The sequence below is a fragment of the Clupea harengus genome, chromosome 24 (genome assembly GCF_900700415.2).
Source record: "Clupea harengus chromosome 24, Ch_v2.0.2, whole genome shotgun sequence".
Taxonomy (NCBI): Eukaryota; Metazoa; Chordata; class Actinopteri; order Clupeiformes; family Clupeidae; genus Clupea; species Clupea harengus.
This window is the reverse complement of record NC_045175.1, coordinates 10,855,905-10,870,356: the sequence shown is the minus strand read 5'-3', so window position 1 is coordinate 10,870,356 and position 14,452 is coordinate 10,855,905. Positions and strand designations below refer to the sequence as shown.

Here is a 14,452-nt window from a genome sequence, read left to right as displayed (position 1 = left end):
TAACTGATTGATGCCAACTTAACATTGATTGGTATATAAACAAGAACCAGCTGGAATTACAGTATGAAGACGTCTTTGTTTGTTTGATTGTTTGTTGGAGGTTCAGATGATTCAGGTTTGGGACTAGAATATTTAAGAGATTCAACTTTATTGGATAATCAACTGAAGAGATTCACAAACCAAGGGTTTTATTTATTTAATTTGTATGTATCTTGGTCTGTTTTTTTTTTAATTTGGTGTATGTTATAGTTTAAGTACATTTTGTTTTTGTAAATGTACCTTTTTCAGTAGATTTTTTTGTTTGTTTTTTTTATTTGTGTTTTATATTTGTATGTGTTAAGTACCATATATTAAGTACACCTGTAAATAATAACAATTGAAGAAACCGATTGGATGCCAATAAAACCTAATACAGTTGAATAACCAAATACACCTGATAAACCAGACCTGGGCAAAGTGCGGCCCAAGGGCAATTTGCGGCCCGTTGGCTGTCCCTGTGCGGCCCGCGGAGGTCAATTTGTAAATTAGGAATCAAACGTAAATACCTGTATTTATTATACGGCTCTTCAGAATGTTCCAAAAAGTTCTGTTGATTTGAACGGGCCATCCCAACGTTCGCAGGTCTGTAATTTCTTTATATTCACTGCTGCGAAAAATGTATGACTGCTGTCATTGGCAACGGGTTTTGTGCTTCTAATTCACATCTTTCATATCATTCCGCAACGCAGGTAGTCCGGTCATTTAACGTAACTGAAAGTCATTGAAACTTGAAGTCAGAATGTGGGTTGCTTCGCTCTTGCGTGAAGAACAGCAACAAAATCATTAAAAAGAGGTATTTTGGAGAAATGTCTTTTTTTATTTCCGTAGACCTACATTCGTGCGTGTGGGCGTGCCTGCGACCATTTGCGCTGATAAAAATTGATATTACTATTAATTTGTATACTTATACTATTGCATTGCAAGCTTGCTCTCGTGTGTGTGTGTGTGTGTGCCATGTGTATTGATCGTCTGGGAACACCTTTAATACTGCAAAAACATGCTAATTTTCAAAATCTTTTTGGTGAATGTTGATTAAATGTTGATTAAATAATTATGGCGTTTTTACTATGCCTGCACCAATTTTTTTTATAGCCTAAATGCAACATCTACTCTTACCAGTAGCAGTTAATCAAAACCATACAATTTAATGTTTTTTTATAAAGACATACAACTTATATTGAGCAGAATTGAGTTCAGCCTATTGGTCCGGCCCTCCACAACAATCCCACTATCTCATGTGGCCCCTTGGGGAAATTAATTGCCCACCCCTGTGATAAACCATGAATGGATTTCATAGACATTACCCCAATAGAAACAAATTACAGAAAATGAAAATAAATGTGTTTGTGTTCCTTTTTATGTCAAAGAAGGAGAGATCTAGGAACGTATTAGCAAACCAATAGTCCGTAATATTTTCTTTTTAATTCGCAAGTACTGAAATGCATTCACACTTGGTTATAAAGTGTGAAGGTCAAAAGTCTTTACATTACCTTACAATTATCCAAATAACGTCATTAGATCAAAAGTTTTGCCACATCTTTCATGGTTCCTCTAACCCTATCCCCAGGCATAAAAAGGAAGTTCACAACATTTGTTTCAGATGTTAAGTTAACTAAAAATAATGTGTGTGCCATTTTGAGCATAATGTTTTGGGTTGGCTTTCTTTCTCTCCTGTTTCCCCTGTTCGTTAAAAAAGAGATAATTAAAGTCCACAATACTAGTCTAGTGAGTTGTTATTTGATAATAGGCGATGTTGGATCATGTCAGGGTAATCCATCAGTCATTGCATTTAAGCATTGTAAAATTCTCAATGTGGCATCCCCTAATTTCCTGATGTAGGTCAGCGTCTCCTTAGAAGTAAGGCCACCTGTACTAAACCCTTTTCTTATTCACCTTCTCTCTCTCTCTGCAGTTTCACTCCTGTAACCTTTCCAAAGGTGAATTCAGTTTGTCTTTCACTCATTTTACTCTCTGTGATTTAAGAAGGTGACATGGTGGTGCACATTCATCAATGAGTTTAAGAAGGTGACATGGTGGTGCACATTCATCAATGAGTTTAAGAAGTTAACATGGTGCTGCACATTCATCAATGAGTTTTAGCTGTATGGTTTTCGTTGATAAATAAAACACTCCCTGAATTTGAATGTGCTCTTATTTTGAGGCAGTGTCACATTGTATCTAGGAACGCACCCCACATTGGGTGTGTGTGTGTGTGTGTGTGTGTCTGCCTCAGGGTCCTCATGGTATATACGGGCATGAAAAGGCCTTGACATTAAGGATGTCATAGCGCTGGCCAATACATGCATTCGGGTAGCTTTCTCTGAGGTAAAATCTGTTAAAATAAATCTGTAAAGTGACTCGTGATCATGTAAGGCATGTTTTCTAGTACCTGGACGATACAGTGTAATCAAATAATGATTCCTTGTTTCAATACTGACATTATAGAAACATGTTTAAGTTCTACTGTACGTCATTTTTTATAATCATATTCACTGTCTATGCTGCTAGGCAGCTAACACACTACATTAGAGTAGTATTGCTTTATGAGCAGTGCATTATTTAACTAATACATTTGTTTCAGCAATATGCCTGCCTATCCTTGTGGAAGACTCCAGACACGCACAATGAGTTCACGGGCAGAGTGCACGCAGGTAGGTAAACCGGCAGGAAGGCCATCCAATAATTTCATGCCAGACAAATGAAATGATTGGACTTCTGGTACGAATCTAATTGGACAGGCTTTTCACAGTCCTTCAGCTTCCACAGATGACAGATTATTTTCTCTTTTTATTCATGGCTTCTGGCATGTAAAGAGGATTTCAAGAAATGTAACAAAAATGCCCACCCTGCCTTTAAAGAACAGTTATCACTCTAGCTTAACAAATCAGATTGTTCTTTTACATTTGATAAGATTCCTATAGCTGTCCATCCAATCTGTGCACCCAACAAAACAATCCCACAACAAAGTGTTTTGTTCATGCACCTTCCTGGTTCTGTATTTGTGGATACAGATGAAGTGGCTCAGACCAAGCCATACACTATTCCATCCAATCAACGTCAAGGGGTGCTCGTGCTCCGAATTTGCTTCAGGAGCACAGAAGCAATGAGTGGCATTGGCTGTTGAAACAATCTTTTGCTGATCGAGGAATGCACCTTTAAATATTTATACTGAATGGTAAGTTCCTGTATCCCTGTCAAGCACTAGGGGGGAGAGTTCCTATACATTTTCATTGACAATTTTCAAAGTGTCAAGTTTAGTTACATTTCCTGGACCTTTTACATCCTACAAGAAAGTGGGGATTTCAGATTCCATTACTTTTCCATGTCCTAGAAGTAAACAAATAGGTAAATAAATATGATCTGAAGGTGGACCACTGGACTTGCATGATTTTATTGAACAATCAATATTTAATTGGCAGTACATACAAACATGTTACAAACAACAAACCAAGGGGTGAAAATAGATTAGTCTGAGGTCCGCTTCACCATCCCTTCTCCAGCTCTGACATTCCTCCAAAAAAAAACATATTAATAAGAATATCTGAGATAAAAATAGAACATTTCCTAAAATAATGCACATATCTGACTCCCAAGAATCAAGATCAGATATCTAAAATAACATGACTGTACAAGGTTAAAAATGTAAAGAAGTAAATAGTTTTAGAACAACAAACTCATGATCAATAGGCCTACCCACATTTTAGCCAGTTAAAAGAGGTTTCAGCAAATACCTTAGTACAAACTGTCAAAATTCCTCACTCACTGTGCACATTCTCCCTCTTTAAAGTGTGCATTAAAGCAACAGTAAGGAGTTTATCTAAAACCAACTAAAACTATCTAGCAAAAATCTTGCAAACAGTGACAACAGCCCACTGTATAAAGCTAGTTAACATGTCCACTAGTGTTATTTGGCGATGTGCTTAGCACTGCCCTCTAGTGGGGGGGGGTTATGACACTCTTGTGGTGTGCTCAGTCACAGAACACATAACTACATAAGGCAAAGCCTGGGTGGCTAGTGGGAACATTAGGTGTGTGTATCCGTCTTTCACATAACCTTACACCTCCAATATGAATTTGAGGTTACACCAAAACTACTTAAATAATAAAAACACACCTCAAAAATGCCAAATAGTTGCACAGTGTTGCATTGAAGTTCACAAGGCTCCAGAACCAGTTCATTTCTCAAGGCTTTTAGTGTGTGTTTTCATGTGTAGACCAAGGTTTCCTGACTGCCTGAACCATTTTCCACACTCGGAACACTGGTAAGGCTTCTCCCCTGTGTGAAGTCTCTTGTGTACTCTGAGGGTTTGCGGAAGAGAAAAGCTCTTGTCACACTCTGTGCAATGGTAGGGTCTTTCACCAGTATGGGTCTTTTTATGCGATCTAAGTGAACCTAACGTTGCACAGCTGTAGTCGCATTCATCGCAGTGATACGGTTTCTCACCAGTGTGGGTTCTCATGTGCTGGGTCAGGCTGTGGGAGCTGCTAAACACCGTACCGCACTCAGTACAGTAGTGAGACTTTTCACCTCTATGTGATCTCAAATGTGTCTCAAGGTTGCTCTTTTGTTTGAAGCCCTTTCCACAATGGGTGCAGTGGTAAGGAGTCACCCCGGTGTGTACTCTTGTGTGTATTATGAGCTCACCTGCGGAGGCAAAACTCTGTTCGCAGTGTGCACAGGCGTGAGTTTTTACACCTGTATGTGTCACCTCGTGCCGCTTCCATGATGAAAGATGGGTAAACCTCTTGTCACAGGTACTACACTGGTAAGACTGCTCCCCTGTATGCAATTTCTCATGAACTTTCAGTGCATCTAACCTGGCAAATCTCTGTCCGCAATGATCACAACCATAGGGCTTCTCTCCAGTATGTATCCTCTGGTGATTCTGAAGTTTCTCACGTCGTCGAAAACTCTTACCGCAAAGGTCACAGACGTGGGCCTTCTTGTCTGTGTGAATCTTCTCATGAGCTGTAAGGTTTCGTTGCGAGGTAAAACCCTTCCCACACTGAGTGCAGACATATTGATTTTCGCTAGAGTGACGGTGGCGCTCTAGCAGGTGGCGCTTAAGTGCAGATGCGGTTGAGAATTTTTTTACGCAGTGAGAACAGTGGTTGATCTTCTCTCCTCTACGGTCCTTCATCCCAGGCATCCTACAGTGTTTGCAGAGGTAGGGCTTCTTTCTCGAGCGTCGCAACTTGTGTGTGCGAAGGCCTCCAACTTGAAACTTGCAACCCCCCCTGCAGTGCTTTTGCACGTGAGGCTTTTCGCCTGTGTGAGTCCTCTTGTGAGCACTAAGGTGTTCTTTCTGATGAACTGTACAGACGTATGGTCTTATTCCTGAATGAATTTTTGTGTCTGTAGTCCAGAATATGCTGGAAAGTGTTTCACACAGTGTGTGTGGTCGTAGGTCTTTCTTTTGGAATGCGTTTGCTGATGAGTCTTGATGTCAGAAGATGAAGTGAAACTTTGTCCACACGGTGCACAGACATGGGACTCTTCTCCAGCACATCCACAGTTCTTTATTTCCTGTGTAAACAATAAAAAAAGTATTATTCAAAATGTCCAATATGTTTATATCAACACGTCATATCTTAAGTACAGGTGCATCTCAAAAAATCTGAATATCATGGAAAAGTTAATTTTTCACGTAATTTAATTCAAGATGTAACACCTTCATATATCATAGAATCATTACACATAAAATGGCATGTGTCAAGCCTTCTTTGTTGTAATATTGATGATCATGGTTTACAACTCATGGAAATAAAAAATCCAGTATCTCAAAATATTAGAATAAAGAATTTTAAAATACAGAAATGTGAACCTGAGAAGAGCTCTAATCTAAGTGGATCACTGCTCTTTGATGTGTTGAGAGATGCTGCAATACTAAATGTCTTTTGCACTCATGGTTAAATTGCCACATAATCAATAGGCTGAAACTGCTGGCTGTGCCAGACCAGAACTCCCAACTCCTCTTCATTCAGGTGAGGTTGGGTTTTAACCAGAAATCTCTGTTATTCAATCTCAGAATTACTTCCTGTAACCACCGATCGTCTGACAAATATGACACAGGTCTACCATACTCATTAACATCAGTAACAGTTCGCCTCAACTGCATTTGGAGTAGCCAGATATACAACCATCATCTCCACATACTAACAAACAGTAACATACCAGCTGCTACCAAAAACAACGTCAGTACAATGCGGAATTCGTTCGAACATTAATCCAACAAGAACAGATTTACAGTTCGTCAGTGACGCACAAACTTGTAGGAAAGGAACTGCAAACAAGTCCACTGCTCAGACGTAAGCAAACAAGCAAACTAGTTGCCGTGCTGACTCTTCTGGTGATTTTCATCGAACTGACCTTTTTACGAGATGTGCCGAAATTCCGCGCATGCAATCCGCTACGGTCTATGGCCTTTCTAAAACAGTGTGTGGGCTCGGGGTTGCGCTAAGCGCCAGAAAGAGCGCGTGTGTGTGTGTGTGTGTGTGTGTTCCTAGTTTGATTGCGTGCATGTGTGTGCACGTTCGCGAACATGCATGTGATATGACCAGAGGACAAGCCTATGTGCAGCGCTAAATTCGTATTCCCTTCGCGTGTGTGGCTATGTGAAGGACCATGTATGTGTAATCTGTATGATTGCGGTGCCAAGTTAGAAAAGGGAAATGGCTAGTAAGGCATGCAAGCAATACTAACATTAACCATTGGATGATGTGGCGAAGCCAACCACCAAATAATCATGAAAATATAAATCAACATGTATGTTCGGTGAACAAAACAAAATGGCATAAACAATGGCAACGGTAAACAGTCCTATGCTTAGCCAGGTAGTGCGTATGCTAGAGTTACCAGACCTTTATGAAGATGGTCGTGTTTGCAGATCCGATGTTGAAAAGGCAGGGAAAAGAGATGATGAAGTCGTCCGTAGATGAAGGAATTAGTAGGGAATGTCGTAGAAAGGCATATGCGCCCTTGGAGTGGAGAACTAAAAAGAGACTGAGAACAACTGTAGGGACGTGGGTTTTGTCCAACTCAGGGGGCGTGGTTAAAGTGCCATCAGTAGACTGAAGGTTTACCTAGGTTCCGGATTGAGTCAAACACAATGGATGTATTCCAGGTGTACCTAGATGGGAATGCTGCTCTTTTGCCTCGTCTGCCATGATTCCTATTCAGCCGTGACTCATTAAATCCAGAACATGTAGGCCTACAGAATATACTAAATATACAGATGGATCGAAAATATCCAGGTTCAGGAAAACCAAGAGCAGCAGTTTACATCCCAGAATCAGAATCACGTTTATTGGCCAAGTAAGTTGACACAAAAAAGGAATTTGACTCCAGGTTAAGTGGCTCTCATTGTACTTACACAAAATATACAACACAACAGTACAGCGGTCTAAGAAATATATACTGGGAGGAATGGCTATATACAGTGCAGAGATAAATATCAAATGGTTAGAGAAAGACGTAAGAAGGGGGTGCAGATGGTTGTGTGAAGTTGGAGCGGGTGAGGGGTGTGAATGTGGGGTGATCAAACCTGCTGTAAAACACATTTTGATCGTCAGTTATTTGAGGGTTCTCTATAGTCTGGAGGGAGGTTTTCCTAGTGGGTGATGATGTCCTGCAGGGTCGTTTGAATTTACATTTACATTTACATTTAGTCATTTAGCAGACGCTTTTGTCCAAAGCGACGTACAAGGGAGAGAATATTCAAGCTACGAGCAATAGAACCTGGTGTAACAATAAATAAATACTACTTTACATTAGAAATATAACAAAATGAAATAAAAAGAAAGAAAGAGTGCAGAAGTGTAACTGCTGTAATTGCAAGTTACGCACTAGTCGAAGTGCCAGTTAGGACGGGAAGTGCTCTCTGAAGAGTTGGGTCTTCAAAAGCTTCTTAAAGGTAGAGAGGGACGCCCCTGCTCTGGTAGTGCTGGGCAGCTCATTCCACCAACGTGGAACTACAAATGAGAATAGTCTGGGCTGCCGTGCTCGTTTGCTGAAAACCTGTTTTTCAGCTTTTCAGTGTAGCTTTCTCTTTGCTACTCTGAACACCTTAGTCAGTGTGTTTCTGGCGTGGTTGTAAAGAACCTTGTCCCCACTCCTTATGGCTCCTCTATGGCTTGACGAAGCTGCCTGACATTTGCCGCGAACCACGGTTTATTGTTGTTAAAGGTGGAGAAAGTTACACATGCCTTCACAAAAACTGATGTAGGATTTCACAGTGTCAGTGAGTTCGTCCAGGTCTGCAGATGCAGCCTCAAAAGACACTCTAGTCAGTTCAGTCAATTCAGGCCTGTCACTCCAGTTTTGACTCGTTGGTCCATTTCCTCACATTTTTAACTGCTAACTACCGAATTCTCTTATAACATTTACAAACAGAAATTCGACATCATTTTAAATTCTCTAAACGGCATTAAATGTACTAACACAAAATATCTACTCACAGACAAATAATGTCCAAAGTTCAAACGCAAACGAAGGCTCTTCAAAGAGGAATTCATCTGCATGAACGTCTTCTCCCGTGGTAGATCAGTTCAACAATAAAAAGTAAACTAAACCGCGTCTTCTATCGCATCTACTGTCCACAAGGTGGCAGTGTTTATCTAGCTACAGCTACTAAAGCTTATACATTTAAACAGAGCATTTCTAAAAGAAAGCAGAACACTCTCCTACGCTCCTTTGCAACTTGGCTCTGGCTCTCTGTGCCCAGCTGCGTTTTCTGGCTTGGCTTTGCCTAATGAAACCGTTATTCAGCATTTTCATAAGCATTTGATTATTTTCTTATGGACATCTTTATCAGATTGCCTTGATCAGGCACGTGCACAGATAGACCCCTAGTGGTGCTCAAGCACCTGCCCTTTTGCCCTGGATGAGAAAAGTGCCCCTTCTGCTGGAGCCCATTTTTTTCTTCATTCGTCAATATTTAAGAATAAAAATTACTCTCTCTGTCATCAATTCCCCCCAAATGTGTTTCGATATATGACGGGGCATTTATTTGAGTTCTTGTGAGAATTTCGCCCCGACATGCTCCGCTCACAAGTCCCACGCGCCCCTCCCTCCCTCCTCCTCCTCCACTTAGTGCTCATGCAGTGCTGAGCGCCATACGGCTGCAGCCTACTTCTTCTCTGACCCGCAGCATCAGACAAACAGGTAATGACGGTGTTTGTGCAACCCCCCGACGTTGTTTGGTGATATATTAACCACAACATTAGCGCCGCTGAAAACATTACGTCGCAACTGGTCCGACGTTTCCTAAAAAAATAAACAAACACAAACTCACGAAATCCGTGATTTCAAAGCCTTGTCCAGCTGTTTACTGACGTTTGTCATGTTTAATGAAGAGAGAGGGGGAGAGACATACAGGCAGACAGGCAGGCAGGCAGGCAGGCAGAGAATTCAAAGGCAGTTTTACGGTTCTACAAATTAGACAAGTTCACTAGTTTTGTTTAATTTAAAATCGTAATTATTGAAATGAAAGGTAGGTCTTAAGTTGAGCTACATTATAGTCTTTGTGTATTTGTATATTGTGGTATATTATTAGTGTAATGCTGCTTATGCTTCAACTCAGTCAGAAAACAGTAAACAAAAAATGTGTGTGTACTGTGTTGTCAGCTTATGTAAGTCACTCTTGATCATTATGCACAACATTGATTTATCTCATTTACAAAATTTGCAGCATAATGTCAAGAAAAGAGAGACTCCAAAAGCAGAAGGACAGGGAACTGCAGCAAGCAGCTCAGGGTAGCAGCTCTCTTTTATCTTGGATCAGGCCATCAACTAGTAAAACAAATAAGGGAGAATCAGTAACCCTACCTGGTTCAGAGGAGCCCATCATGGATGAGGAAGGACAGACAGAGTGTAGGACTGAGTTATGTTCAGGAGATAATTTGAGTTAGTTTTCTAACAAAAATAAATATTTAAGTTGAGAATATCCTACTGTGTTTTTTATTTATTTATTATTATTATTTTTAATTTCATTAATAATTTTGGCGATGGGTTCCCTTTTTTTGGTTTGAGGACCTGCCCCCCAAAATGTCTGTGCACGTGCCTGGTCTTGATATTACTGGAGCTTTTCTACTTACTTGGCGTTCCCGGGCACTAAAAAATGACCAGCTTTTATAGAGAAGAGAGAACTTTCATGAGAGCCAGAATTGTCTCTGGAACTTTGTAAATGGAGTTTAGAAAAAAAATATTCTTTACATGTTCTTAACTGCGTTCGATAATTAGGTCAATCTCTTTACATATTGTGTATCATAGCGGCAGTGACAGGGGAGAGAGGAGGAAACAATCTCACAATATGACCATGTACTGGGCTGATTGACTGAAACACGGAGCTGCCGGTAGCCCTGCCCGTTGGAAACAGCATGTGAACCAAACCACTTTGAGGAATAGGGGGATCATGATTTTTCAACGCTTAAAAAACACATTGTTTTACGTTTATAATTAGCACCGCTTGTGTCGTCATGCTTTTATTTAAAATGAATAGTCCCCCCCGTCCCCGCTGCTGTGATCGACTATCTGACCGCTGAGATCTTGGAGTTTGCTGGCTTGCTTTGCAGCCTGTGCCATCTGAGCTCGCTGTGCGGAACGACGAGGAGCTGAACAAACTTCTCAGCGGAGTGACCATCACAGGACCATCAAAGGGAGAAGTCCAAGTAAACTTGATTTTTCAAGTACTCACATCGAAATGCTCTTTTAAGAGCAACCCACTTACTTCATGTTAAAAGCTCATATTCAATGGAATCCATCAACGAAATGCCGATGTCATTCTAAGGCTCAAGCCTTAATTTGCTTCGAAAGCATCACCGAAACGGTTAGGATGTTAGGATGTCATAGCGCTGCCCAATACATGCCAATACATGCAGGGTAGCTGTCTCTGGAAAAAAATTCTGAAAAATAAATCTGTAAAGTGACTTGTGATCATGTTAGGAATGTTTTCTAGTACCTGAACGACACAGTGTAAACAAATAATGTCTCCTTGTTTCGATACTGACATTATAGAATCATGTTTAAGTTCTACTATGTCATTTTTTATAATCATATTCATCATATTCAATCATATTCTGTCTATACTGCTAGGCAGCTAACACACTACATTACAGTAGTATTGCTTTATGAGCAGTGCATTATTTAATGAATACATTTGTTTCAGCAATATGCCTGCCTATCCTTGTGGAAGACTCCAGACACGCACAATGAGTTCACGGGCAGAGTGCACGCAGGTAAGTAGACCGGCAGGCAGGCCATCCAATAATTTCATGCCAGACACATCAAATGATTGGACAGGATTTCAAGAAATGTAACAAAAATAAAAGCTTCAGAATTTAATTGCCCACCCTGCCTTTAAGGAACAGTTATCGCCCAGGCTAAACAAATCTGATTTGTCTTCTTTTATATTTGATAAGATTCCTATAGCTGTCCATCCAATCTGTGCACCCAACAAAACAATCCCACAACAAAGTGTTTTGTTCATGCACATTCCTGGTTCTGTATTTGTGGAAACGGATGAAGTGGCTCAGACCAAGCCATACACTATTCCAGCCAATCAACGTCAAGGGGCGCTCACGCGCCGAATTTGCTTCAGGAGCACAGAAGCAATGAGTGGTATTGCCTGTTGAGCTCACATATCAACAACCTTTTGCTGATCGAGGACTGCACCTCAAAATATTCATACTGAATGGTAAGTTCCTGTATCCCTGTCAAGCACTAGGGAGCAGAGTTCCTACCCATTTTCATTGACAACATTTAAAAACTTTTCAAATTGCCAATTACATTTCCAGGACCTTTCATGACCTACAAGAAAGTGGGAATTTCAGATTCCATTACTTTTCCATGTCTTTGAATTAAAAAAAGACAAGTAAACAAACAAGTAAATAAATATGATCTGAAGGTGGACCACTGGACTGGCATGATTTTATTGAACAATCAATATTTAATTGGCAGAACATACAATCATGTTACAAACAACAAACCTAGGGGTGAAAATAGATTAGTCTGAGGTCCGCTCCACCATCCCTTCTCCAGCTCTCTGACATTCCTCCACAAAAAACATATTAATGAGAATATCTGAGATAAAAAGTGAACATTTCCTAAAATAATGCACATATCTGACTCCCAAGAATCAAGATCAGATATCTAAAATAACATGACTCTACAAGGTTAAAAATGTAAAGAAGTAAATAGTTTTAGAACAACAAACGCATTATCAATAGGCTTACCCAAAGTCAGTTAAAAGAGGTTGCAGCAAATATCTCAGTACAAACAGTCAAATTTCCTCACTCACGTTGCACATTCTCCCTCTTTAACGTGTGCATTAAACTACAGTAAGGAGTTTATCTTAAACTAACAACCAGTTGTTACCAGTTGACAACCAAAAAGGCAAAAACCTTGCAAACACGACAACAGCCCAACTGTATAAAGCTGGTTTAACATGTTCACTAGTGCCATTTGGTGATGTGCTTAGCACTGCCCTCTAGGGGGGGGGGGTCACAGTCACAGAACACATAACTACATAAGGCATAGCCTGGGTGGATAGTGGGAACATTAGGTGTGTGTATCCGTCTTTCACATAACCTTACACCCCCAATATGAATTTGAGTTTACACCAAAGCTACTTGCCAATAAAAACACACCTCAAAAATACCAAATAGTTGCACAGTGTTGCATTGAAGTTCACAAGGCTCCAGAACCAGTTCATTTCTCAAGGCTTTTAGTGTGTGTTTTCATGTGTAGACCAAGGTTTCCTGACTGCCTGAACCATTTTCCACACTCAGTACACTGGTAAGGCTTCTCCCCTGTGTGAAGTCTCTCGTGTACTCTGAGGGCTTGCAAAGTAGAAAAGCTCTTGTCACACGATGTGCAATGGTAGGGTCTTTCACCAGTATGGGTCCTTTTATGGGAACGAAGTGGACCTAACGTTGCACAGCTGTAGTCGCATTCATCGCAGTGATATGGTTTCTCACCAGTGTGGGTTCTCATGTGCTGGGTCAGGCTTTGTGACGCGCCAAACACCTTACTGCACACAGTACAGTAGTGAGACTTTTCACCTCTATGTGATCTCAAATGTGTCTCAAGGTTGCTCTTTTGTTTGAAGCCCTTTCCACAATGGGTGCAGTGGTAAGGAGTCACCCCGGTGTGTACTCTTGTGTGTATTGTGAGCTCATTTGAGGAGGCAAAACTCTGTTCGCAGTGTGCACAGGCGTGAGTTTTTACACCTGTATGTGTCACCTCGTGCCGCTTCCAAGTTGTAAGATGGGTGAACCTCTTGTCACAGGTACTACACTGGTAGGACTTCTCCCCTGTATGCAATTTCTCATGTACTTTCAGCGCATCTAACCTGGCAAATCTCTGTCCGCAATGATCACAACCATAGGGCTTCTCTCCAGTATGTATCCTCTTGTGATTCTGAAGTTTCTCACGTCGTCGAAAACTCTTACCGCAAAGGTCACAAACGTGGGCCTTCTTGTCTGTGTGAATTTTCTCATGCTCTGTAAGGTATCGTAGAAAGGCAAACTCCTTCCACACTGAGGGCAGACATAGGGCTTCTCTCTAGAGTGAACTAGCAGGTGGCGCTTAAGTGCAGATGCGGTTGAGTAATTTCTTCCGCAGTGAGAACATTTGTTGATCTTCTCTCCTCTACTGTCCTTCATCCCAGGCATCCTACAGTGTTTGCAGAGGTAGGGCTTCTTTCTCGAGCGTCGCAACTTGTGTGTGCGAAGGCTTCCAAATTGAAACTCGAAACCCACGTGTGTGAGGCTTTTCGCCTGTGTGAGTCCTCTTGTGAGCACTAAGGTGTTCTTTCTGATGAACTGTACAGACGTATGGTCTTATTCCTAAATGAATGTTTTGTGTCTGTAGTCCAGAATATGCTGGAAATTGTTTCACACAGTGCGTGCCGTCGTAGGTGTTCTTTTTGGAATGCGTTTGCTGATGAGTCTTGAGGTCAGAAGATGAGGTGAAACTTTGTCCACACGGTGCACAGACATGCGACTCTTCTCCAGCACATCCACACAGTTCTTTATTTCCTGTGTAAACAATAAAAAAAGTATTATTCAAAATGTCCAATATGTTTATATCAACGCGTCATATCTTAAGTACAGGTGCATCTCAAAAAATCATTTTTCACGTAATTTAATTCAAGATGTAACACCTTCATGTATCATAGAATCATTGCACATAAAATGGCATGTGTCAAGCCTTCTTTGTTGTAATATTGATGATCATGGTTTACAACTCATGGAAATAAAAAATCCAGTATCTCAAAATATTAGAATAAAGAATTTTAAATACAGAAATGTGAACCTGAGAAGAGCTCTAATCTAAGTGGATCACTGCTCTTTGATGTGTTGAGAGATGCTGCAATACTAAATGTCTTTTGCACTCATGGTTAAATTGCCACAT

General features: G+C 40.7%; 2 protein-coding genes across 2 annotated transcripts; both read right to left on the bottom strand.

Annotated features, from left to right (window-relative positions):
* Positions 1-3,411: 3,411 nt before the first annotated feature.
* Positions 3,412-7,156, bottom strand: LOC116219250 (gastrula zinc finger protein XlCGF17.1-like). The gene is made up of 2 exons (XM_031562429.2): positions 6,901-7,156; positions 3,412-5,566 (listed from the first exon to the last, which is right to left on the bottom strand). The coding sequence occupies exon 2, from the start codon at positions 5,187-5,189 to the stop codon at positions 4,215-4,217; it is 975 nt and encodes a 324-aa protein (XP_031418289.1). The 5' UTR covers positions 5,190-5,566; positions 6,901-7,156; the 3' UTR covers positions 3,412-4,214.
* A 4,808-nt stretch (positions 7,157-11,964) lies between these two features.
* On the bottom strand, positions 11,965-14,207 carry LOC116219054 (zinc finger protein 239-like). Its single transcript, XM_031561968.1, has 3 exons — positions 14,202-14,207; positions 13,939-14,076; positions 11,965-13,600 (listed from the first exon to the last, which is right to left on the bottom strand). The coding sequence occupies exons 1-3, from the start codon at positions 14,205-14,207 to the stop codon at positions 12,746-12,748; spliced, it is 999 nt and encodes a 332-aa protein (XP_031417828.1). The 3' UTR covers positions 11,965-12,745.
* Positions 14,208-14,452: the final 245 nt, after the last annotated feature.